This window comes from Argentina silus (assembly GCF_951799395.1).
Source record: "Argentina silus genome assembly, chromosome: 12".
Lineage (NCBI taxonomy): Eukaryota > Metazoa > Chordata > Actinopteri > Argentiniformes > Argentinidae > Argentina > Argentina silus.
This window is the reverse complement of record NC_139666.1, coordinates 10498811-10522449: the sequence shown is the minus strand read 5'-3', so window position 1 is coordinate 10522449 and position 23639 is coordinate 10498811. Positions and strand designations below refer to the sequence as shown.

The 23639-nt window shown below is 44.8% G+C and overlaps 1 protein-coding gene across 12 annotated transcripts in view; it reads left to right on the top strand.

The window, feature by feature from the left end:
* Positions 1 to 23587, top strand: part of baz2bb (bromodomain adjacent to zinc finger domain, 2Bb) — a gene marked incomplete at both ends in the record, with an annotated part of 27066 nt that extends 3479 nt beyond the window's left edge. Inside the window, 35 exons of one of the 12 annotated variants that reach the window (XM_083682237.1) lie at positions 199 to 387; positions 1481 to 1639; positions 2108 to 2289; positions 2456 to 2671; positions 2986 to 3654; positions 4505 to 5180; positions 5404 to 5688; positions 6656 to 6716; positions 7750 to 7858; positions 8119 to 8220; positions 8689 to 8899; positions 8982 to 9074; positions 9189 to 9250; positions 9552 to 9617; positions 10627 to 10692; positions 11188 to 11232; positions 11497 to 11523; positions 12694 to 12759; positions 13036 to 13176; positions 13953 to 14207; positions 14943 to 15169; positions 15762 to 15836; positions 15958 to 16189; positions 16317 to 16379; positions 16479 to 16623; positions 16924 to 17684; positions 17984 to 18266; positions 18601 to 18756; positions 18917 to 19077; positions 19433 to 19743; positions 20263 to 20398; positions 20682 to 20828; positions 21122 to 21414; positions 21751 to 21894; positions 22072 to 23587. In XM_083682237.1, the coding sequence (XP_083538363.1) occupies positions 199 to 387; positions 1481 to 1639; positions 2108 to 2289; positions 2456 to 2671; positions 2986 to 3654; positions 4505 to 5180; positions 5404 to 5688; positions 6656 to 6716; positions 7750 to 7858; positions 8119 to 8220; positions 8689 to 8899; positions 8982 to 9074; positions 9189 to 9250; positions 9552 to 9617; positions 10627 to 10692; positions 11188 to 11232; positions 11497 to 11523; positions 12694 to 12759; positions 13036 to 13176; positions 13953 to 14207; positions 14943 to 15169; positions 15762 to 15836; positions 15958 to 16189; positions 16317 to 16379; positions 16479 to 16623; positions 16924 to 17684; positions 17984 to 18266; positions 18601 to 18756; positions 18917 to 19077; positions 19433 to 19743; positions 20263 to 20398; positions 20682 to 20828; positions 21122 to 21414; positions 21751 to 21894; positions 22072 to 22228 (6971 nt within the window). Of the gene's footprint in view, positions 1 to 198; positions 388 to 1480; positions 1640 to 2107; positions 2290 to 2455; positions 2672 to 2985; positions 3655 to 4504; positions 5181 to 5403; positions 5689 to 6655; positions 6717 to 7749; positions 7859 to 8118; positions 8221 to 8688; positions 8900 to 8981; positions 9075 to 9188; positions 9251 to 9551; positions 9618 to 10626; positions 10693 to 11187; positions 11233 to 11496; positions 11524 to 12693; positions 12760 to 13035; positions 13177 to 13952; positions 14208 to 14942; positions 15170 to 15761; positions 15837 to 15957; positions 16190 to 16316; positions 16380 to 16478; positions 16624 to 16923; positions 17685 to 17965; positions 18267 to 18600; positions 18757 to 18916; positions 19078 to 19432; positions 19744 to 20262; positions 20399 to 20681; positions 20829 to 21121; positions 21415 to 21750; positions 21895 to 22071 lie in introns of all 12 variants that reach the window. The other 11 variants (XM_083682238.1, XM_083682227.1, XM_083682234.1 and 8 more) reach the window with 11 other exon arrangements.
* Positions 23588 to 23639: the final 52 nt, after the last annotated feature.

Sequence of the window (23639 nt, the reverse complement as noted above, 5' to 3'; positions counted from 1 at the left end):
CCTTAATGTCTTTATTGATAATGCATAAAACATTCCTCTAACTAGATTGTAACAGATCCTTGAGGAGACTTTATCATGTTATTAAAGATTCAACAATCATAAGGATGAATTATTTAACTGTGGTATTTTAGTGACATGGTTTATGTATCTTCTATTTAAATCATCTGTGTGCTTCAATTTGTAATTTTTGTTCCCCAGGACACTTGTTCCGGGCGGCGGCTGATCAACATTTCAACATGTCTGCCGTCTCAAGTGCCTTCCCCATAGTCAGCCACCCAGCGTTCGGTCTCTACACGACAAGCTCAGGGCGCTCGGAGTTCGGAGGCCTTGGGACACTGGGCATGTCTGCTGCATTGGCGGCTCACTCCCAGCTAGGGGCCTTTCCAGGTATGGCAGCTTTTAACACATCTTATTCTTATTAATTGTATCTACTGTGTTTTTTTTCTCGGCCAGGATAGTCCACTAAATACTATTTAGGGAGCACACTTGTTTTAAGAAAGATCCTTAATTCAAGTCTATCAGTCAATAATCTAGTTCAGAATTTTTCTAAATGACAAATACACCATGTTTTGGTGTTGTCAGTTCATCAGTTCCTCCTCCCAGTGTTCAGAATTTCTGGTTAACCGTGAGCCCAGCTAGCATGCATCACCTTTATGGTATCGTCCATCAGTTCAACAGGCAGCATTCAGGCATTGACATTTATAGATTCACAGCGTCACCTTGACCTCAGAGGAAGCTAGATTGGACACTATCACACTTTTCTAGCGTATTGTTTTGTGGCATCGCATGTTCCTTTTCTGTCACACTCAGACAATGGTGCTGGTTTATGTTAGTGCACTGGAGCTCATGAATATAGGTGGTCTATCTCTAACACCGTCCTAAAGAGTATTTTTATTCATTGTAATGATGACCCCAAACAACCCTGTCTTTGTGTGTCAGATCACTAATTATTCAGGTAAACCTGCAGTGGTCATATTCATCAAGAGCAACAGACTCCATTTTAGATAGCTGTTGCCATTTTAAAGGGAATGTTGCTGGGAGTCTGTGTTGTTGCAGCTGTGAGATGTCCAGTATGTACAGGGTGCAAATCTGGAGCCATACTCTGGGATGAGCTCATAAGAGTCTGCTTTGAATTTACAATTCTCAACATATTTACAATAAAAGGATGAAATCGGAGTCAGTGGAATGCATTGGTCATCTGTTGAGATCTCAGTTCAAAGAGAAGTAAAAAGCTTGAGCAGGCCTGACTGACTGTATAAAATGTGTGTAATCTTAGAGATGGGTTAAATGCAACTTGGAACAATTAAATCTTGGTCTGTGTACATACTGTAATGTATATGCTTGACTATCTTGACTCCACGTCTCTCTCTCTCTCTTGGAAACAAATAGGTTTGCAACTTCAAGAGATGACTATATTAGATGAAATAGTTTCAATATCAGGCTTTTATGGATGACTGTATCTCTCTCCTCCACACGCCAGACTGGTGGCGGGCGTCCGAGGCTCAAGGGCACGGAGCGGCAGCCTTCTTCCCCCCTCTCCTGGGTCTCCCGCCCATGTTCGCACATCCGTTCCACAGCCACGATCCCAGCTCCTTCCAGTCACGGACCCCCAGCAAGAACGGACGAGGCAGCGCCAAAGGTACACACACACACACACACACACACACACACACACACACACACACACACACACACAGATACACATACACACGTACGTCTCCTTGTGTTTTCCTAGCCTGAAAGTAATTCAATGCAGCAAGGGGATGTTTCCATAAAAGAGAATTATGTCTTTATGGGCACAGGTACAATATCTAATATGTTTAATTGACCCTAGAGGCAATAACAGGACATGTAAATGCATAAATCAGTTTGTAAGCAGGTGCTGGGTGTTTCACTAGGAATATATTAAACCAAGAAATCCTCTCACTAACTTAATGAGATTTGTCCTTTTAAGTGCTTTGCCAATTTTGATAACTCATCATTTTTGAGAACTCAAGATCGTCCTTCCCCTTGTTTCTCAATATCTCTTTCATGCCTTCTGTAATACTGTACAGTGATTTGGTCCTGATGCCAATATATCTAACAGTGTCTCTACTCTTGGCTTTAGGTGTGAATGGAGCGGTGAATGGCAGCAGTCTCTCCACCACGGCCAGCAGAAGCCCCACCACGTTCTCAACACAGGGGGCCACGGAGAAAACGAAAGCCACCAACGGTGGCGGCAAAAGCCGCAAGAGCAACCAGGACGTGAGCCTGGCGCAGGAGAAGATTGCACAGAAAACTAAAGACAAGGTTAGTATCACCAAACACATACTGTATCTGTCAATAGTACTACAGTATCCCACAAGGAGTATCCCATAAGGGACAAATCATGATGGGCTATGTTTAGAACTGAAAATGAATTTGACACCCTAATATTGTTTCACTATTGATTAAAACGACTCCATCACTGTCGCAGAAACTCCCCAAGAAACCCATGGAGACCTCCAGCATCAGTGACAGCGAATCCGGATCCAGCTCCGATACCTCTAGTGATGGTGTGAGCAGCAGTGACTCAGACGACCTCGAAGAGGAGGACGACGATGATGATGATGACGATGATGATGATGATGATGATCAGAGCAATGATAGTGAGGATTCTGATTTGGAGAAGGACAGCTGTGTGAAGAGGAAGGTATGTGTTATTGTTGTGTTTACTTTCAGAACACAGACACTCGTATCTTATTTCAGTATTATTCGGTATCTGAGCTCATTACATTTGGTATGGTACAAAGTTAGTGTGTTTTTTTATCATCGTACAGTAAGTGTTGCTGCTCTCCATGAATGTTAATCTCAGTTAAATGTCAAGGGCAGCTCCGCTGGTGGGTGGTGCTCTGGGCGTCCGACCGCGCTGGCCGCCAGGGCTGCCAGCGTGGGCTGTCTGAGTCAGAGCTGACATGACACTGTCCTCCCCTCCTCTTTCCCTCCTCCTCCTACTCCACCTCCCAGGGGCTGACACAGAGCACTGCCGACAGCAAAAAGCACCGACCCTGCACTGCTGACGGCGGAAAGTCTCGGGACAACAGGAGTGGTCAGCCTCGGAAGCACCGACGCGACGATGCCCCTTTCCCTGGCCACTACCCCCTTCAGACCTCCCCTCAACCCCTGGCCCTGCCCCAGTCCACTGCCCTGCTCTTCCAGACCTCCAGGACCAGGGAGGAGGAGCTGAAGCAGCACACCAGTGTCATCCAGGCCACAGGGCTGGCAGTCAACACCAAACCCCTGGCTCTGGTCACACAGCAACGCAGGGAGGTGTCGCCTCAGCACCACAAGTCCTCACCCAAGCCTTACTCCCTATCCTCCTCACCCAAACCCTTCTCCCTATCCTCCTCACCCAAACACAACTCTCTCTCTTCCTCTCCCAAGCCCCTCTCCCTCTGCTCCTCACCCAAACCGCTCTCCCTCTCTTCCTCACCCAAGCCCTTGTCTCTCTCCTCCTCACCCAAGCCTCCCTCTCTCTCCTCCTCCCCCAAACCACCAACTCTCTCTCCCTCACATAAACCCAAGTCTCTTTCCCACTCCCCCAAACCACAAACCCTGTCGGACAGTCGGAAGACAAGCAGCAGGAACTTCTTAGATGAAACCTTGTTGCACATCAACAATTTTAGATTACAACAGGTGAGTCTGATGTTCTCCTGTGTGTTTTCCGCATTGTGCAGTTTGGTCCTTGTGTTCCACTCATTGAATAACAAAAGAACATTATCTGTCAGTTAGTCAGTCATTTACCAATGCAGAGCTGATAACTTGCCTTTTTTGCCTGACTTGCCTCAGCTTGAGCTCTTTGAGAGATTTTTGGGTATGGTTATTTTACGATTCTCAATTTCTTCTTGACTATCATTGTTTCTGACATGCAGATTTGAAAAGGTCAATGGGTTCCCTCTCGACAGAAAATGAAACGTCTAAGCACTGTTATCAGCGGCTTGATTGTCTTTCATGCTGGGTTGGCCTGTACATGACTGAACGTGACAATTCATTTAGCTTTATTGGAAATACTTCACTAAAGCTGACAAGCAATTAACTCTGCAATGCTTTAGGAAGCTTGTTGTTATCAAGAGAGAAAAATCTGCCTCTTTCAAAGGATTCAATTATTATTGTTACGCTGAACAGTGGCGATAGTGTGTCAATCTATACCAAGACCTTCTTGGAACAGGCTTTTCATTCATAGGATGCCATCGTCACGCCAATAGTGAATACTAGTTGAAAGCAAAGAGGAAGAAAACAGAGCAGAAAAATTAACAACATTTTTGTATTCTTTGTACAACTTTTCTGACATTGATTTGTTTTAATATGCCTCATGTGGAGAGACCCTATTCCGCATTGTCATTCTCACTGAACAGAATACAAGTGCGTTGCATATTAACTTCACCATTCACAATCCGTATTAATGAAAATGAGTGACAGCTTGTATAATTACTTCCATTTTCTTCCTTTTTCTTTTTTTTCTTTCTTTTTCTTTTTTCTTTTTTAGCCCTTCCTCTCCCAGGAGCACTTCAAACATGCCTTCCCTCTGCCACTGAAGAACCAGAACTTGTTCAAGAGCCAGAAAAAGATGGCGTCCTCCTCATCACTACCACCGCCCAAGCTGTCTCCAGAGACTCTGGGCAGCCACCACAATCTCCCCTCCCCACACACCAACCACTCCAACCTCTTCCTAGCCAACTCTCTCCTGGCCCACCATCATCATTCCCACCCCCACCTCAACGGAGTCATCCACAGCACGGTCCAGGAGGCCCCCCTGGCCCTCATCGCCAAGCCCCGCAGCCAGAATCGGACATCCAGTAACAAACCCCTCCTGGGAGCCACCAGCCCCCCCTTCTCCATGCCTGTCAACCTGAGCACCGGGACCAAGGAGCAGTCTTCCAACTCTGGGGCTCTGGGACGGGCCTCTACCTCACCAGGCCTTGCCCAACACAGACCTTCTGGGAAGAGGAAGGCCCAGAAGGTGGCCCAGCATATGGGGAAGGGTGCCACCAAAACCCACCTGTCACCCTCCCTGGGCGACCTATTCAAGGTGGGAGGCATCGAGTCTGACATCCCCAGCAGCAGCAAGGATTCTGATGACTCGTTAGAGGATGAGGATGATGAAGATGACGACGATTTGGATGAAGATGATGACGACGATGATGAGGACGACAGCCTGTCTGGTTAGTTAGTTCTGTACTTTTAATGGGATAAAGAAATTTCAATAAGGCTGATATCTATTATTAATTTTAATGCCTCATTGCCTTTTCAGATAGTAGAAATATTGAAGAGTTTTCTTGGAGAGGCCCGTAGTTATCAGTCATTGTGTGGTTCGATGTGAGATGAATGTTAACTGAGTTCTGATGATTTCTCAACTCCTTCCACTCACACTGGTATCCCCTGCAGAGTCGGAGAGTAATCTGGAGAGCGACTCAGACGGCTCAGAGGATGACGTGAAGGAGCGCGACGAGACCGAGACAGACACAGAGGCAGAGAGGACCCCTCTGAAGCTCACCAAGGGCTCCTCCTCTCTGTTCAGCACCGCCACCAGCCTCTCAGCCGGCTGCTCCCCGCTCAACCTCCAAGTCATCAAGACCCCCAGCCTGCCCGCCCCCACCATAGTGACCAGCTCAGACTCGCTAGCCTACCACAGTACCCCCTCCTCGTCATACTCCCTCGGAAAACCACCAGGTAAGAGTGGGAATGTTGGTCCTGTCAAGTACAGGAGAAGCAATGAGGAGAAAACTATTTGAAAAGAAGGTAGATGAGCAGTACATGAACTGCATTAGATCACTGAGTCACGTTTTCCATTACAAAACGGTTTGCTATGTTGTGCCCTACTGATCACGACCCAACAAAGAGTCAGTATCCTTCGCTACCGTGGCCTTGTGCCTTAAAGCATCCTGTTATCTCCTCCTTCCCTTTGCTTAGTCAGATTATCCATCCAGGGAAAACCGGCAGGTTTTTTTTTTTTTCAGCAGGAAAACATTGTTCACTCAATGTAGAATTAGGTCTCTGGTTGACATGTTTGTTTCTAAAGACCCACTGCAGGCCCTTAAGTCTGTCATTCACCATGACATTTAGTAAACCTGTTAATAGCTGAAGCACAGGGTTGAAACCACATGATTACAGGTTGACTCTTGTTTTCCCCAGCATCATATTGAAATTGTTTTGTCATTCAGTTCCATTACCTCATAATCATTTTCAGTTTAATTCTTCCTTCATGTCTGTTTTGACATGGTCAGTTTGATATGCTTTTGCTGAATGGTGCATAGATCTGTCCATTATTTACAGTGGTTTAAAGGCACTGTATTTGCTATGGTTGTGTCATGGTAAATGTCTCTTTGAGTGAAACAACCGAACAGAACAGGCTGAGATTGTCTTGGAGGATTACTTGCTATCTGACAGATTTTTTTTACAGCCCCAGTATTCCCTCCGGACAAATGAATTGACGCAGGCTTTTCTTATTTTAGAGTAAAGGCACCTCTGCAAACACAGGCTCAGGAACATTTGCTCAACGTTTACTCAGGTCACAGTGGAGCTGACAATTGTAATGAGTCACCTCCTCTCTCTCTCTCTCTCTCTCTCTCTCTCTCTCTCTCTCTCTCTCTCTCTCTCTCTCTGTCTCTCTCTTTCTCTCTTTCTCTCTGTCTCCCAGGATCAGGAAAGAGAAGAAGAGTGACGGATGAGCGAGAACTGCGAATACCTCTTGAGTTTGGGTAAGATATTAATGCACGCACGCACGCACGACAGGCAAGAGAGTGCAGGGTATAACACACTGAGTCCATCAAACAACACAGATGTGATGATGATGACTAAGGGGCTCCTGGGACCCAGATGATTGTGGATCCCAATCAGTGAAGTTCCTTTTTCCAGAGCAATGACAACACAGTGACTATAGGGAATACAGTAAACAGCCCAGCATCCCTCCCTCCATCCCTCCCTCCTTACCTCCTTACCAAGCCCGGGCCTGACTACTAACAGAGGGCAGAGTAGCCAGGAAATGAGGCGCTGCAGCCCAGATAGGAGGGGTTAACCACATCCAGCCTCAACACAGACACGCAACATTAGCAGCACCCCTCCTTCCCCAAATGCTGCAGATCAGGGTGTCTTTCATCTGCTGCAGGGGATGTTTCTCATCAGCAGGTTCAGAGGGGAAAGAGATGCGACAAGCCTGTATATCTATCAGTCCCTACTCCGCTCTGTTCTGCTCTGCACAAGGCGCCACCGTGCCTTTTCTGTTAGGAGATGGCTGCTCCCCAGAGGAGCAGAGGGAACAGTGGTGTTCCTCCTCTTGGCATACGTCCATCCAGGAGAGTCTGATTACTGTGGGAGTCATAGGGCACACAGGGCAGGGCAGGCGGTGCAGAGGACACAGCTGTAATGGCCTCATTTAGATAGCTGACCTCATGAACAGAAGGATCTGGTGATAGGTTGGCAGCTTAGAAGAGTGACACAGTTCTGGTCGTATTATGAAACGTATTATGCAAAATATATTGTAAGATTGCAGAAAAGAGAGCAAAGAGTATGGCTCCTCCTTTTTTACAGGTATTATATCAAACAAATACTGTTGAATATTTATACAGCACTTTTCTAGCCTCTATAGTTAACATGGGAAAAATAAACTGCCAATAGAAAGCTCAAACATTACAGGACAAGGACTGCAATAGATTGGATACTGTTTTACTGTTTATCTCTCATTTTCCTGTACAGCACCTGACTGTCCCTATATCCTCCCTCCCTCCCTCTCAGGTGGCAGAGAGAGACCCGCATCCGGAACATGGCTGGCCGTCTGCAGGGAGATGTAGCGTACTACGCCCCATGCGGGAAGAAGCTACGGCAGTACCCTGATGTGATCAAGGTTAGCTAATCCCTCAAATTCACTCCATGGCTTTACAAGTTCATTAGTACAGCATACCCTTTTATCTAACTCTGTTATTCATTGTAAATGGATTTAAAGCTGATCATGATTCATGATTCATGTTTATGATTGAGTATTTTCAACACACAATTAACAGCCAAAACTACTAAACTACTGTAAATGTTACACTTAACAATCTTTGTTACTTGTTACGCTCATCTTCTGTCTCACCAAAGCCGTTTATTTCTCTCCTCTTATAGTATCTATCCAGAAATGGAATAAGTGACATCACACGCGATAATTTTAGCTTCAGTGCAAAAATCAGGGTTGGTGACTTCTATGAAGCCAGAGAAGGACCCCAGGTGACTGTCTCTATCTATTGCCAGCTTTCTTTCACATCTATTTCAAGGTGCAAGGTTCTGCAGCGCAGGGTCATCCGTAGCCTAAAGTACTGTGTACTGCATGGAGGAGAGGAATGTATTAATGAGTTCATGTTACCTTCACAGGAAATGTTCAATGTCTCTAGTTAATAGTAAATGTAGCAAAAAATATTAATGAGTAAGACTCTCATTGAAACATTATATTGCACCGGTTAATGAGTTTACATTCCTATTGAAGCTTTTTCTGTAAAGTCCAGCCAATACTCATACTAAGATCATTCCAAAGATGTTTGCAGCTTGAATATATATATATATAGAGATATATAGATATATATAGATATATAGATATATATTGTCAAGAAGGCCATTTGTTTATCAAGTATAGTCATACCTCAGTGTAAGACATGCACAGGTGTTTAACTATGGCTGGCCCTCCCTCTTCTATCCAAGGGTCTGCAATGGAGCTTGTTGACCGAGGAGGAGGTAATTCCTCGTATCCTAGCGATGGACGGGAGGCGCGGGCGTTCCCTCAACCCCGAGCACCAGCTCTCAGGCGATGGCTCACCCGCCAGGCGCAGGAAGGGACGTCGCCCCAACGTCGGCGAGGCTGAGTTCTCAGGTGCCACCGACGCCAAACTTCTGCGAAAACTGGAAGCTCAAGGTTGGTTCATTTCTTACAAGCAACAATGAGGCACCTGTGATGCCACTAACATGCAATGCTGACACCTCTCTCCTTGTTGCAGAAATAGCTCGACAGGCCGCTCAGATCAAACTGATGCGGAAACTTGAAAAACAGGCCCTGGCGCGTGCAGCCAAGGAGGCAAGGAAGCAACAAGGTAAGCAGCTGGTGTCTACTCTGACTGATAGACCAGCTCTTGTGACACTGCCATTCAGTTATCCACCACACACACTGTACAACCCTAACCTTAACCTCAATCTGTTTCTGTCAGCGATCATGGCTGCTGAGGAGAAGAGGAAGCAGAAGGAGCAAATCAAGATTCTCAAGCAGCAGGTGGGGACTCCGCTATCAGAATTGTTTTATGTTATGTCTGAAGCTCGTCAGTGAGAAGCTTTGTTTTTGATTCGATGGCTTCAAACACACAGATGACATTCAGAAGTCCCAAGCAGCGTTCAATAGCTTTGAAATAGCTCTAAAGGGAGGATGCTAACCTTCAGAATGCTGCACGGGGATTCTATGCAAGATCTTCATCTGCATAGAACCACTTATTCAGCCCCGCCCCCCCCCCCCTCCTGTTCTCAAACATGCCTGACTGTAGAGTTAATTCATTTGATCTCTCCCATCCTTTTACCAGGAGAAGATCAAGCGCATTCAGCAAATTCGAATGGAGAAGGAACTCCGAGCACAGCACATTCTCGAGGTGGGTCCAAAGAGTTATTGCAGAAACATTCTAAAACACTTCCTTTTTGCTGTTGGAAGGAATTTTTTAAATCAACCAAAGGCTATTCCTAAAATATGTGGTTGCACTTTCCTAGTTATGTCTTGTGACTACATGTGACTAATGCTTAATTGGTTTTTCGCAAACTGACATAGAATATTAAAATCTCCACAGACCAGAGTGGAATTCTACACAGTACATTATCATTCAGACAATGGTAGCAGAGAGTTTAGCATGATGAGGTGAAACAGGCTATTTTCCATGCACATGCTAATATAAGCTCTGAAGTATTTTAGCTTTACTAAATCAAATTTCAGTTGACACGGTTGGCAAGCTGTTCCTAACAGGATTTCTCTCCGCTTGTAATTACAGATTGAAATTTTGCTTAATTTATTCTGACTGGCTGTTGGTATTTCATAAGCACTACAACTATTTGGTCTTTTTAGTGATAATGGGAGGAAATAATTATCTGATTGCACAAGATTGCAATATTTTATGCATGACACTACCAGTCCCTGGTAATATTTCACTGCTTGTGTTACAATTATCATTCAATAGCATCCTCTCTATACTGTATCTGTATGAAATAGTTCAATTGCTTCAACAATGGTCTATCAAAGTAAAATGATAGTGGTCTAGTATGCAGTGTAGCTGTTATTACTACCTTTAGAAGAGGGCACTGGTGCTGAAAAGTATCAATTTTGCTCTCATTTTCAAGTATTTTTTTACCCCTGTTGCATGTTTATGTTAGTTGTGAAAATTGTCTTGATTTTTCTTAATCAAACAATTAATCATGCCCTTCCACTTAAAATTCATTAGTAGCTTCTGGTACAGTATGAACGAGCGATACAAGGCTTACATGAGCACACATGGATTTGTGAGTTTATTTCTGTCTACCTGCCTACTATTTTAGGCGTATGTGCTGGTGAATGATGTCACATTTGTCGAATGGTTCTGTTGCATGACCTGTAGACCTGTTTTGCATGCACAGGCTAAAAGGAAAAAGAAGGAAGAAGCAGCAAATGCCAAAATATTGGAGGCTGAGAAACGAATCAAGGTTAGTTTAGATGTGCTGTAAAAAGAACCTCAAACCATCAGTTTCTGTGGCCACTCCTCCCACTGTTGCCTCCAGTCATACAATCCACTCCTCCCTCCCAAGTTGATTTACAATCTCCTCCTTGCACCTGATTCTCAGTCTCCTCTTTTCCCCTCATTGCATCATTTAGGTGAATGTAAAGTACTCCTCATTGCTCCAAGGGACTGGCTCTCAATGTTATGGACGAATTTCCTTGGCACCCAGAGCAGACCTTTTCCATGTTAATCAGTGTCATAAAGGACAGTGCATTTCGCTCAGCCTTCTCCACATGTCTAGAAATGACTAAGGCATTTCCATTTCACATGAGTTCAAACCTACCAAGCCTATATCCCTGTCAATCAGATTAGAGGGATTTGAACTTTTCCTGTGGAATAAGCACAGAAACCTCATCCATTTTTACATGATGGAAATGGAAATGTGTTTGGATTTTTAATTGACTTTGTCTTGTCTTTAAAGGAGAAAGAGATGCGGAGGCAGCATGCAGTCATATTTAAGCACCAGGTATGTATCATCCTCCAGCACCAGACGATGCCAAAGCTTTTTTTTTTACTTTCAATTCTACTGGAATCTTTTCGAAAGGAGATCTCTTGATATAACTACTTGACGATTCTTTGTCAAATTCTCCATGTCCCTCAGTTAATTTCGGTTCTTGTGGTACTAGCTTGTTCACCTCGGAGGGGTAGGAGGGGAGGGGGTTCTTATAAACGTGGTTTTAATGACTCTGTGATTTCTGTTTCATAATACTTTGCCAACTCTTTCTACCAGGAGTTGGAGAGGCATAGACTAGATATGGTATGGGTATGTTTATTTTTGTACATCTAACACCCGCATCGTGAATTGGTTGTGAAATGGTTGTCATAGCAATGCATAAAGTGTAGCATTGGCTGCTGTCATACTACATTCTTCTGCATGGCTTTCCAGCAAAGTGCATTCCATACATCTGCTCTATTCTTCAGTAAACAGATATTTGCACAAAGCAGTCAAGAGCTTCTTGACTCTTTCAGATGATGTTAAAGGGAGCTATGCACCACTCTCACGGTCCCAAAGACCCCCTGACATCCATTGCATTGTGTTTTTGTTATGGAGTGAATGTAAGTGCTTGAAATCTAGCCGTGAAAGTCAATGTACTGTATGTCGACAAGTTGCACTTGTCACCTCACAAAGCGACTTGTCCATCGCCTGCTTGTTGACCTCAGTTTAAATCACCAAGACATTTTCATCAATTATTTTTTTGTATGTGTTTGATGTTCCATATTTGAGATTTGAGTTCTGCCCTCAAACACAAACAATGTTATCATTGATTGTTATCTTTCCAATTTACCGTAGGTTAGGCCTACATGCTAGGCTAAAGGCAGGCGATGATGTCATTGCTTTAAGCCCAGGCCATACTGGATATAGCTGTGTCCTCGCTTCACTTGCCTGAGACAGATTCAAGATCTCTCATTGAATCATTTACTATATTTGTGTGAATCGCCATAACTCAATGTTACACAAACATTTTATTTACATAATGTTTCTTTCTTCTTCGAGTGAATAGATGTTGACAAACTGTAGCAGCTTTAAGCTTAATTTGTGGCAATGTATTATTAAACTTCCTCTCTTTAGTTCTTAGCTGCAGTAGTAGAGCCGCTGTCCTGTACTAGCTTTCAATGTGCTTATTGCCAGCATATTCAGACCCACTAAAGCCACTTCTAACTCCAAGCTTTGGCTTCGTATTTGACATTGTCCTCATACCTGTTGCTTTGCCCTGCTGATTTTTTTTGTATGTCATTATATTACCATCTAAACCTCACCTATAACGTTTACAATGGTGAAAGTATGTGTCGTACTTGTTTTTGTGGTCTATCTTTTTCCTGCAACACGTGATAAACTGAGCTGCTGTGTTTTTACTGTGTGTCTGTCAAGTGTTCTGTCTCTACTGACCTGTTGAGTGTGACTGAGTGTGTGTCTGTACTCCGGCAGGAACGGGAGAGGCGCCGGCAGCACATGATGCTGATGAAGGCGATGGAGGCCCGTAAGAAAGCAGAGGTGCGTGATTCATAACTCTTTCAATTCTCCTTGAAACTGTTACAGGCTTCTGGTCATTGCCAATGCCCTCTCCTCTTCCTCTCTTTTCATTTTTGAAACTATATGGAGTGTGAATAAAACTGAGAATAGGGCCCAGAGCAATTTTCTGTGAAAGTGCTACAATTTATAAGCAAGGCCCAGTGTTGGGCTGAATTGTAATGACATAATCCTTAACACGATTGTCTGCAGCGGTGCCGATAGCACGCACTGTTAACTTGTCTGTAATTTGGCCCGCAGGAGAAGGAGCGCTTAAAGCAGGAGAAGAAGGATGAGAAACGGTTAAACAAGGAGCGGAAATTAGAGCTTAGAAGGCTGGAACTGGAAATTGCCAAGGAGCTGAAGAAGCCAAATGAAGACATGTGCTTAGCAGATCATAAGGTATTCACATGCAGGGGAGATAATGGAAACGAGAGAGAGGCTATGAGTGTGTCACTGCTCATCGTTTAGTTCTCTGACTGAAAGGGAGAGGTGTGCTGAATTTTTATTAAGACCTTTTTTTAATATGAAATTATCCCTCCTCTTTGACATTTAATAAGTTTCTGTTTTTTTTGTTCATTACTTATTGTTGAGATCAGTATTATGGCAGTGTTTATAAATTGGACCAAAACCGTATTACAGTTATTCCAAAATATTTTGGTTTATTTATGGTTTTTGCCTCCAGCAATCCATCTCTCAAAGCATCTTTTCACTGATAGCATCTTCCATAATCATATTGAATTACGTGACAGAGAAATGGTCACAGGTACTACTGCCATCAAGTGGCTGCTGATAACATGTTGACCAAATAATCTCTGATAGGTGCTTTTTGTGTATATTCGTATTCATCAGACAGACAGAGATCAAAGCCCCTGGATTACCATGTATAGGAGGATATATCTACTACTGTATGGTGTCATTTCAAACAATCTTGGCACAGGGCTCCCACTAAACCTCATCATATCAGTCAAGTGCATAGTTTGCTTCACTTGAAGTGTTGAATATACAGTAGCATGACATTTGTATCTGTCATATGATCATTCTCTTCATCTCCACCATTCACTACTTGGAGAACCTGAGTATATGATACTGTACAATTATAATAGGTGCACTGCATGGCGCTGTGTATACATTTACATATGTGTGATTTTTAAATATAATCTATCATCCCCTCTCAGCCTCTCCCAGAGTTGTCCCGTATCCCTGGGCTGATCTTACCAGGAAGCACCTTCTCTGACTGCCTGATGGTGATGCAGTTCCTGCGAAGCTTTGGCAAGGTGCTGGGCTTCGACGTCAGCGTCCATGTGCCCAACCTGAGTGTGCTGCAGGAGGGGCTTCTCAACATCGGGGACAGTATGGGCCAGGTCCAGGACCTGCTGGTACGCATGCTCTCTGCTGTGGTGTGTGATCCAGGACTGCCCCCAGGACACAGGGTGAGTCACAGAACAGAAATACTCATAAACACACACACACACACACACACACACACACACACACACACACAGGGACTCTCTAAGCAGACATGCAGGCCTATGAATCATTGCATAGACATTAACACACCTACTTAACACACCTACATAGCCAACAGCAGCTCTACACATACTTTTACACTGTATTGTATGCAAAGTAGCAGCTTATAGTGTGCTCACAACTCAGCAGCGGGGTCTTCTAGTCCTCTGTTCTGCAATCAGAACACACAAGTGGGGTGTTATCAATATCTTCGGCACTGCAAGGCTAAATGAAGAGGCTTATCTGTTTTTGAGGGTATCAGTGTTTATAGCTCTTAATACAGCTTCTACAGTTTAAACCAGAAATTTTAATTCATCCCCAAAGCAATTCCTCCATGCTAATCTACAGGGCTTAGTCACGCTTTTATGTGGCTTTCCATTATTTCTTCAAGGAACCCAGCTAACTATTATCAAGCCTTACAGCATAGGACATTTAGGAAAATACTGCCTGAAAAGACAGTGCTCTAATGTACCCTCTCTCTCTCTAAATGTACCCTCTCTGTCTCTCTCGAAATGTTCACTTCTCTCTCTCTCTCTCTCTCGAAATGTACCGTTTTTTATCTATCTAAATGTACACCTCTCTCTCTCTCTCCCTCTCCCTCTCTAAATATAACATTATATCTGTCTCTAAACATACCCCTTTCTCTCTCTCTTATCCAGACCAAAACAGCCCTGGGGGACCACCTGACTAATGTGGGAATCAACCGGGACAATGTGTCAGAGATCCTGCAGATCTACATGGAGGCCCACTGTGATCAGACAACAGAGCTGGAGGAGCTCACCAGCAGTCTGAAGACCAAAGCCTTCCAGGCCCACACGCCTGGCCAGAAGGCGTCCATCCTGGCATTCCTGGTCAACGAGCTCTCCTGCAGCAAGAGTGTGGTCAGGTAAGAAGACAACGCCCAAAAGATCACTATTCACACAGTGCTGGTTCCTGATATCTATAGAAAACGTAGGTATTCAGACAGAATGAAAAGCTTGTCCAAAGTCAAATCAAATGCTTTGGATAGCTAAACATGCAGTAGTAATTATAATTATTATGTGGATATTCTGTGTTATTTGATATCGGTGCAAAACATGTGCAAAATTAACCCTAACCCTACATTTGTAATGTAGAGGAACACAGATTTATTTAACTGACGTCTGTTTTGGTCATATTTTTGGGGGGAAAACGTGTCAAGGTTTTCCTGGACACTTTCCTGTTTTATTCATTGGGACTTACATTTTTAATGTACTGCTACCAATATCAAAAGAAAGAGTAAAACTGTATTCTGATTGACAGTTGCACTGTGTTGCGTCAAACCAGATACCCTCTATCTTTAATGAGTGCCCAGAACCCGATTGAACACACCCAACAAACCTTGCAATACAGTGAAACAGAACCATGTTATCATGTTTTAGGTCATGCAACCAGCTGAAACCCAGCTGAATATAGCAGTATGTTCAATTGAAAAAGTATTGTCCATGCTTCTTTTCCAGTGAGATCGACAAAAACATTGACCACATGACCAACCTAAGAAGGGACAAGTGGGTCATTGAGGGCATGCTTCGCAAGTAAGTGCCTCATATGAAATGAAGGGGAAATGAGAGCAATCATTTTGTTAAAAATGTAACTTAAAAAAAACATATGAAATGGTTTGGTCTTACTTTTCTGCTGCTTGTTTTCTCATCCCAGGCTGAGGACCATCCATGCCAAGAAGACAGGGAAGAGAGACACCAGTGTGGGAGGCGAGGAGACCCCAGCCCTGGGCACTCCCACTGCAGGCCGCAAACGCAAGAGGAAAGGAGGCGACAGTGATGAAGATGATGACGAAGATGAGGACAGCGAGGACCAGGGAGATGAAGATGACGACGAGGAAGAGGAGGGGGGAAAGAAAGGGAAGAAAGCCGAAACCTGCGAGGATGAGGTCAGTGAGAAACGCTGTCACCTTTACACAAGATCTATCACTGAACCAAATGACTTACTCCACTGTTTGTTTATAGTAAATGTCAGCCTCCACTCAGGTGTCATATTAATATGATCTTTTCCTCCAGGATGACGGGGACCAGACAGCCAGCGTGGAAGAGCTGGAGAAACAGATCGAGAAATTAACCAAGGTAAATAGCAAATGGGATCAAAGGGAAATAGTTTGAGGGTCTTTTTCCGGGCAGGAAAGACCTCGGGGTATTGATACCATGTATGCGTTTTCTCTTCAGCAACAAAGTCAGATAAGACGGAAGCTGTTTGAGTCATCCCACTCGCTGCGTTCCATGATGTTTGGACAGGACCGCTATAGGAGGCGTTACTGGGTGCTGCCACAGTGTGGGGGAATCTTTGTGGAGGGAATGGAGAGTGGAGAAGGTGAGATTCAAAACATAGTTTGATATATTTATCACTATAATTGTTGGAATGTTACAGATCAGGATAATTCGGTGACCTGGCTTTAGATTGGTATGTTATCGACAGGAGGGGTACAGTATATATATTCATAGATATATTAATATGAATATTAATAGTATACATTTGAGTGAATTGTCTTATTTACTTTGAATATATAAGGTTTTTATATTGAAAAAACATTACACATCACACCACATCACAATTGGACATCTTGTGATTGGCTTGCCGTGTACAGTTTGTTGACATGACGGTCTTCTCCAGGAGCAGAGAAGCTGGAGGAAGAGATGGAGAGGCTGAGGAACACAGAGCTGATCCAGGTGAAACAGGAGCAGCTGGAGGAGCAGGAGGAGAATCCAGGGGAGCCCAGCCTGGAGCTGAGCAGAGACAGGGACACAGCCACCCCAGAGGGCCAACAAGACAAAGACACCCTCAACCTCTTCCTCCAGAAGCCTGGCTCCTTCTCCAAACTCAGCAAGCTCCTAGAGGTGGCCAAGATGTCCCCTGAGTCAGACCCTCACAGTCACAACGGTAGTCCAATAAAATTCCCCACGTCTGTACCCTCTCCTATCCACCCAGCCACCCAGACTACACTACCCAGCAGCCCCTCTGCATCAGCTCCCTCTCAGCTGTGCACAGAGGCCAAAGCAGAGCCCTCTCCGCTCCATAGCACCCCCTACCTCAGCAGCAATGCCAGCCCAGGGAAGATGACCTGCAGCCCCCAGCAGCAGCAGCAGCAGCAGCAGACACTCCTCCCGAACGACCAGCTCTTCAGGGTGCTGACAGAAAAGAACGGCCACTGGTTTAGCCTGCTGCCCCGCTTGCCCTGCGACGAGGCCTCCGTCACCTCCACCTCCACTCCCACTCCCCCGGCCTCCTCCCCCCAGTCCTCCTCCACCACCACAAGGCCCAAATCCCCCCCCTCCTCCCTGTCCCCTCACCCTGCAGCAACCTCAGCCTCAGCCAGCCCCAGCAACCCCACCATCGCCGCTGGGATCAATAACTTTTCATTATCCGCCCTTCAGGTAGGTGGACGGTATCTCCAGCCCTGATCATTTAGTATTATGTTAACATGGTATTGGATAATCCTGAGACATATTGCTACTGTCAAGGCTTACGAGGTCAAGTTTTTATGTTTTCCCATATCAGGACCGCATCAGATGGAGTCTGGCTTTATTCCAGAGATATAATTTATGACGGTGCCATATATGTCAATATACAGTATGGCCCTGCAGACAGTATTTCTACTATTTGTCAGTAAACAAAGTTCGGCTGTATTAACACCCACTACTCTGTATTTTCATAGTCTGTGAACTTCTCCCAGCAGGTGAAGACTGGCCTCCATCTGATGGGGTTGCCATTCTGTGGATGGCCCAGTGGAATGATGAGCCCCACCCTGCCCTTCGCCTCCAGTCCTCTGCCCCCCATGCTGGGCTCTGCCTACCAGCACATGGAGGGGAATGGCAACCCCTTCCTGGCACCCAGCATCTCCACCAGCAAGAGCGAGTCCCCCGGGCCCCCTAGTGAGAAGCCCCCATCTGCCTTGTCCCCCGCTGTGGAGGTGGCCAAGACCCAGGACCACCCCAGCCCACAGCCCATCCCAGAGGGTAAGCATGGCACACTGCCATCTGTAGGGAAAGATGGTTAGGTACACTCTGTACTCAGTTGGCCACATATTAAAGCATACCCGGCATCATAGCTTTTACAAGGCTTTCACCCAATGCCCCTCTGAATTTCCAGATTTGATTATGCATGTTGTCATGGTAGCTATGGATTTCATTTATTCTTCTTACTCAAGCAATTATTTGTGTGTCTGTGTGTCTGTGTGTGTCTGTGTGTGTCTGTGTGTGTCTGTGTGTGTCTGTGTGTGTCTGTGTGTGTCTGTGTGTGTCTGTGTGTGTCTGTGTGTGTCTGTGTGTGTGTGTGTGTGTGTGTGAACAGAGATGCTGTCAGGCTGGTGGAGAGTGTCAGATATGGAGCAGCTTCGGTCTCTGGTCAAGGCCTTACACAGCCGTGGTGTCAGGGAGAAGGCCCTGCAGAAACAGATCCAGAAGCATATGGAGTACATCGCCCAGGCCTGTGCCAAGAACAGAGATGGTGGGTCAATTTCACTGGCTAAGTCCTCTCTCTGTCTCTCTCTCTCTCTCTCTCCCTCTCTCTCCCCTTCTTATGACTAATTCTGACCTTTAATGACATGGCATATGGACCTGCCTTCCCTAATGGCCTTTTGACCTGAATCCGTGCTCTCTTTCTCCAGCGGCGGTGATAGATGAGGCGGAGCTAGAGGAGAACCAGGTGAACGAGGAGACGGTGGAGAGCTGGTGTGTGGAGGAGCAGGCCATGGAGATGGACATCGCTGTGCTGCAGCAGGTGGAGGAGCTGGAGAGGAAGGTCACCTCCGCTAGTCTGCAGGTCAAGGTACAGCAAAGCTCGTCTTGAACTTCCCACAGATAGAGATACTGTAGATGTGAGCCGACTAGTACCTGAATCATATACAAGTTGAGCCTATGCTATGGAGGAGAGGGATGGCAAGAGGATTAGCTTCAACAGAAGGGATACCATGGGAATAGGAGTTGGATTGGAGTGTTTGGAAGGTGGTTTAGACATATTGTAAGAATAAAAGGGACTACTTGGTACCCAAGTTTGCATAATATTGACTTTAAAAATTACTGGTTGAACTGACTACAGCCAAGGTTGCCAAGAGGAAAATCAAATTTGTTGTATTTTGAGTGGAATATCCCTTTAATTTTATCTCAATATCTCCTCCACTCAGGGCTGGATGTTCTCTGAGCCCCAGTCAGAGCAAGAGGACCTGGTCTACTATGAACACAAGCCCTTCTCTCAGCTGAGTCCAGCCGGAGAGAGGCAGGCTGAGGAGGAGGAGAAGCCCGGTGGCGGAGGCCTTGCGCGACGCGTCAACAACCCCCTAGATATAGCTGTCACCAGGCTGGCAGAGTTGGAGAGGAACATCGAGCGAAGGTACCTGAAGAGCCCCTTAAGTACCACCATTCAGATCAAACTGGATCATGTGGGTACGGTCACTGTGCCTGCTCCTGCACCATCAACTAGTGGTGATGGTGAAGGGTAAGGTCATCCAGATTAATTCGAACACCTCCCTTTGTTGCTTCCTCTGCTTCACTGGAGCCTATTTTCATTGCCCGTTTTCTATCACTCACTCTCTCTCTCGCTGTGTGCATCGTGGTTTTGGTTCTTGTGTGATGTCCGTCCACGAAGGTGACTGTATTTGTCTCTCTGGTACTGGTCTGTACTGTAGCTCCCTGCATGGTAGTTCCCTGCTTAACACTGGTAACTGCGATTATGTGTGACCTCAGTCTGTGTACATACGTACGTGCTCCTGGTTGAACAGTACTGTACTGTCGAGGCATGATGATGTCACCAGCTCTGTGGAGTTCTGTACAGTGTTCTCTCTAAAACCTGCCTACTTCAGAACAAAACGCACTCTTGCACTCTTGTGGCTTTCTGTGCACTGCTGTTGGCGGTGGGCTTGGTTATTATTGTTGTTATTTATTCTACGTCTATGTGATGTTGTGTGTGATTGTGTCTCTGACCACGCTGCCGTCCCTTGTCTGTACCCTCTCTCAGAGGTGAGGAGGAGCTCGCCCCGGGAATGAAGGTGTGGCGTAAGGCCCTGGGAGAGGTCCGCAGCGCTGCCCAGCTGGCTCTCTGCATCCATCAGCTGCAGAAGTCCATCGCCTGGGAGAGATCCATCATGAAAGTGGTCAGTGTCCCCAAGGAGGTGTCGTAAAGCATGGATCTGAAGTATTGGTCATTTCCTCTGAGTGCTGATCAATAATGCATTATGAATGCACGTGTAGTGCCTGCTATCATTCCATAGCACATTATGAGCATCCATAACAGCTCCCAGCCCCGTTTAGCAGCCGATGCATGATACTGTATATGTAGAGTGCATTACAAAACAGGTAGCTCATTCTGCAGGACGTTTTAGGGGAGTGCTGTATCCCAAGAGCACCCAGTTTTACTCTGTTGTGGTGTGTTTGCAGTACTGCCAACTGTGTCGAAAGGGAGATAATGAGGAACTGCTGTTACTTTGTGACGGCTGTGACAAAGGCTGTCACACTTACTGCCATAAACCCAGGATCACCACCATACCTGACGGTGACTGGTTTTGTCCTGCTTGCATATCGAAGGTACAATAACTCTTGCCTTCAGTTGCAGATAGCCCTACTAATTTATATAACCGAGCGTCACTCCTTGAATTTGATGTTGGCATTTAGGCCGAGTCAACCAAAGTTCTACCTCCAAAAACGACGAGCCCCTTCAAAAATTAAATGTCTCAAGGGGTTAAACCTGTCCACACATTTCCAAATAAAAATAAGGTAAAATACCAGAAGCGAATGTCCAATTAATTCAATTCACAGTGACAAATGTGATCCTCTGTGAATGCGAGATGCCTTCTCTCAGCATATATTCTGTCATTCAGGCGAGCGGTCAATCCCCCAAGAGTAAGAAGCAGCAGAGCCGATCCTCCGGAGGGGGAGGGAAGAGAAGCACTGAGGTAAAACGGAGCAGGAAGCCGTCCGTAGCGGGAGAGGTCTCTGAGGACGATGCTGCCAGCACCAGTAGCACTCCAAAGAAAGGGACCAAAGAGCCCAAAAAGAGGAAAGGGGAAGAGAGCCCACTGGCCACCGAGCCTAAACAGGACAGTCCTGCTAGTGTAAAGAAGGCCAAAACAGCCCACAACAACAACAACACTAAAGACCTTAACCTGTGCAGGTATGATATACTAGCCATGTCCAGAAACAAGCCCTAGCCCCGACTCCCTAGACAATTGCGTCGATCTAAAATGATTGGATTGGTATAAGCAATAATTTTGGTAGTAGCTTCACCTTGCCCTTTGATAGGCTAAGTAGAATTTTCGGCACCTTGCTTATACCTATCTAGTTCTTTAAGATCACACACGTCTATGGTGGAGGGGGTTAGGGGTTGTTTTTGTTCAGGGCCTTTGAAACAACAGTAGGGTGATCGCACACTGAGAGTGTGCTATACTGAGACATCCTTGTGCTGTGATTAAGCCGAGGATTATCTTTGTTTACTCCTTGTTCTCCACAGGGTGCTCCTGGCAGAGCTGGAGGGTCACCAGGACGCCTGGCCCTTCCTCACCCCTGTTAACCCTAAGTCTGTCCCCGGCTACAAGAAAGTCATCAGGAAACCTATGGACTTCTCCACCATCAGAGAGAAGCTTGTCAGCAGCCAGTATGTACAATACAATAAGATATTATCATTGTGAAATGATCTGTACTTGTGTCATTATGTCAACTGCAAAGATGTCAAAGACATTCCTTGTTTCATGCACTTTACAAATGTTGTTTTTCCCTGTGGCGTTTCAAATCATAAATCTCATAATTGAATGTTTTTTATCTCATATTATAGGTACCTAAACCTGGAGACATTTATCATCGATGTCAACTTGGTTTTTGATAACTGTGAAAGGTTTAATGAAGACAACTCTGACATTGGACGTGCTGGTCACAGCATGAGGAGTTTTTTTGAGAAAAGATGGCCTGAACTGTTGAAGCAAATAAACTAGGCACGTTCAGACCTTATCCTCACTAAATATGTGACCAGCTGTTATAACTTCAAACTCAAAAGCAGAGCGACTGTATTGTTCTGGAGACCATCTATCTTCAAGACTAAAGACTCATGTCTCTTTGACAGTTAACCAGGGAACCTAAATGAATATACAATTGTAATTCTGAATATTTACCGAACTGATGTACAATGCTGGTTTGGTTGGAGCAGGGAAATGCACCCAAAGAGTTTCAGACAAAGTGGGTTGGTGTTTTAAAGTGCAATACCATTTCCTGTAAGAAACCGCACTGAATCCACAACCATCGGAACTGCAACTGGGAACGAAAGCTTTCCACTAACTGTAGATATTTTTCATTTTATTTCATCATTAATATTATAGTGAATGTATTTAATTTTGTTTAATTATTTATGAGTGAAAATTGTTCAAGTCTTCGTTTTCTAAGAAAAAGAAGAAACAGCAAAACTGCTTTAAAATCTTAAGGAATGTTTTTCCAAACATAAAACAAAGCCAAGAAAAAAAAAGAAGGAATTGTTTACACTGCTCTGTGCCTCCAGGGTGCCAGAAGATTCATTACGGTAAATACTGTAAAGCTGCATTTGTGTATGTTTGCATAGCTAACTTACAAAACGACAGTGAGGCAACAACTGCATCTGTATACACATCTGTATATACTGTCTATTAATGTTAATATGAGGTCTTGTTTGTAATATGTATGATGTGTACATACAGTATTGTTACAGACATCAGATATTGTTTATGCCTTAGAATGATTGTAGCATTTGATTTTCAGTCTTAAAAGTGATAAATACATGTTATATTGCCTGTACTGTATCCTCTACAAACACTGGTCTCCTCAATCTTGGTAGTGCCTGCCCTCTCAAAAGTGTGTGGAGGATATTATTTCAATATTTTGGTTTTGTGTTCTTTTAAATGTGTGCGTGCGTGCGTCTGTGTTTGTGTGTGTGCGCGTGCGTGCGTGTGTGTGTGTGTGTGTGTGTGTGTGTGTGTACATATACCTGTATACAAAATGTCAACCCCCCCATGGGCCTCAAACTCTGACATGATCATCCACATCCACATGAAATCTATTCACAGTATCTTTCATAAAAAGATTTCCCTCCACTTGCCTTGCCAGAGACCCAAGGACAGGAGGACATTTGTAACCACTGTGTTTGAATCTTGCTGTGTGTCACGGCCTACTGGTGGCATCTAACCAGTTTTTGTACCTGAGTCAGAGTACTTGAAGTTATTTTATTTATGAATATTGTGGGAAAAGGTAGCATTTTTTTGTAGGAGCATTATTTTTCACTAGTGTGTGTGGCACGAATCTAATAAAAATGATGTTTTTCAACTCTGTGTTTGGCTTTCCTTCAGATTTTTTTGGCCATAACTACAAAATATGTATCTT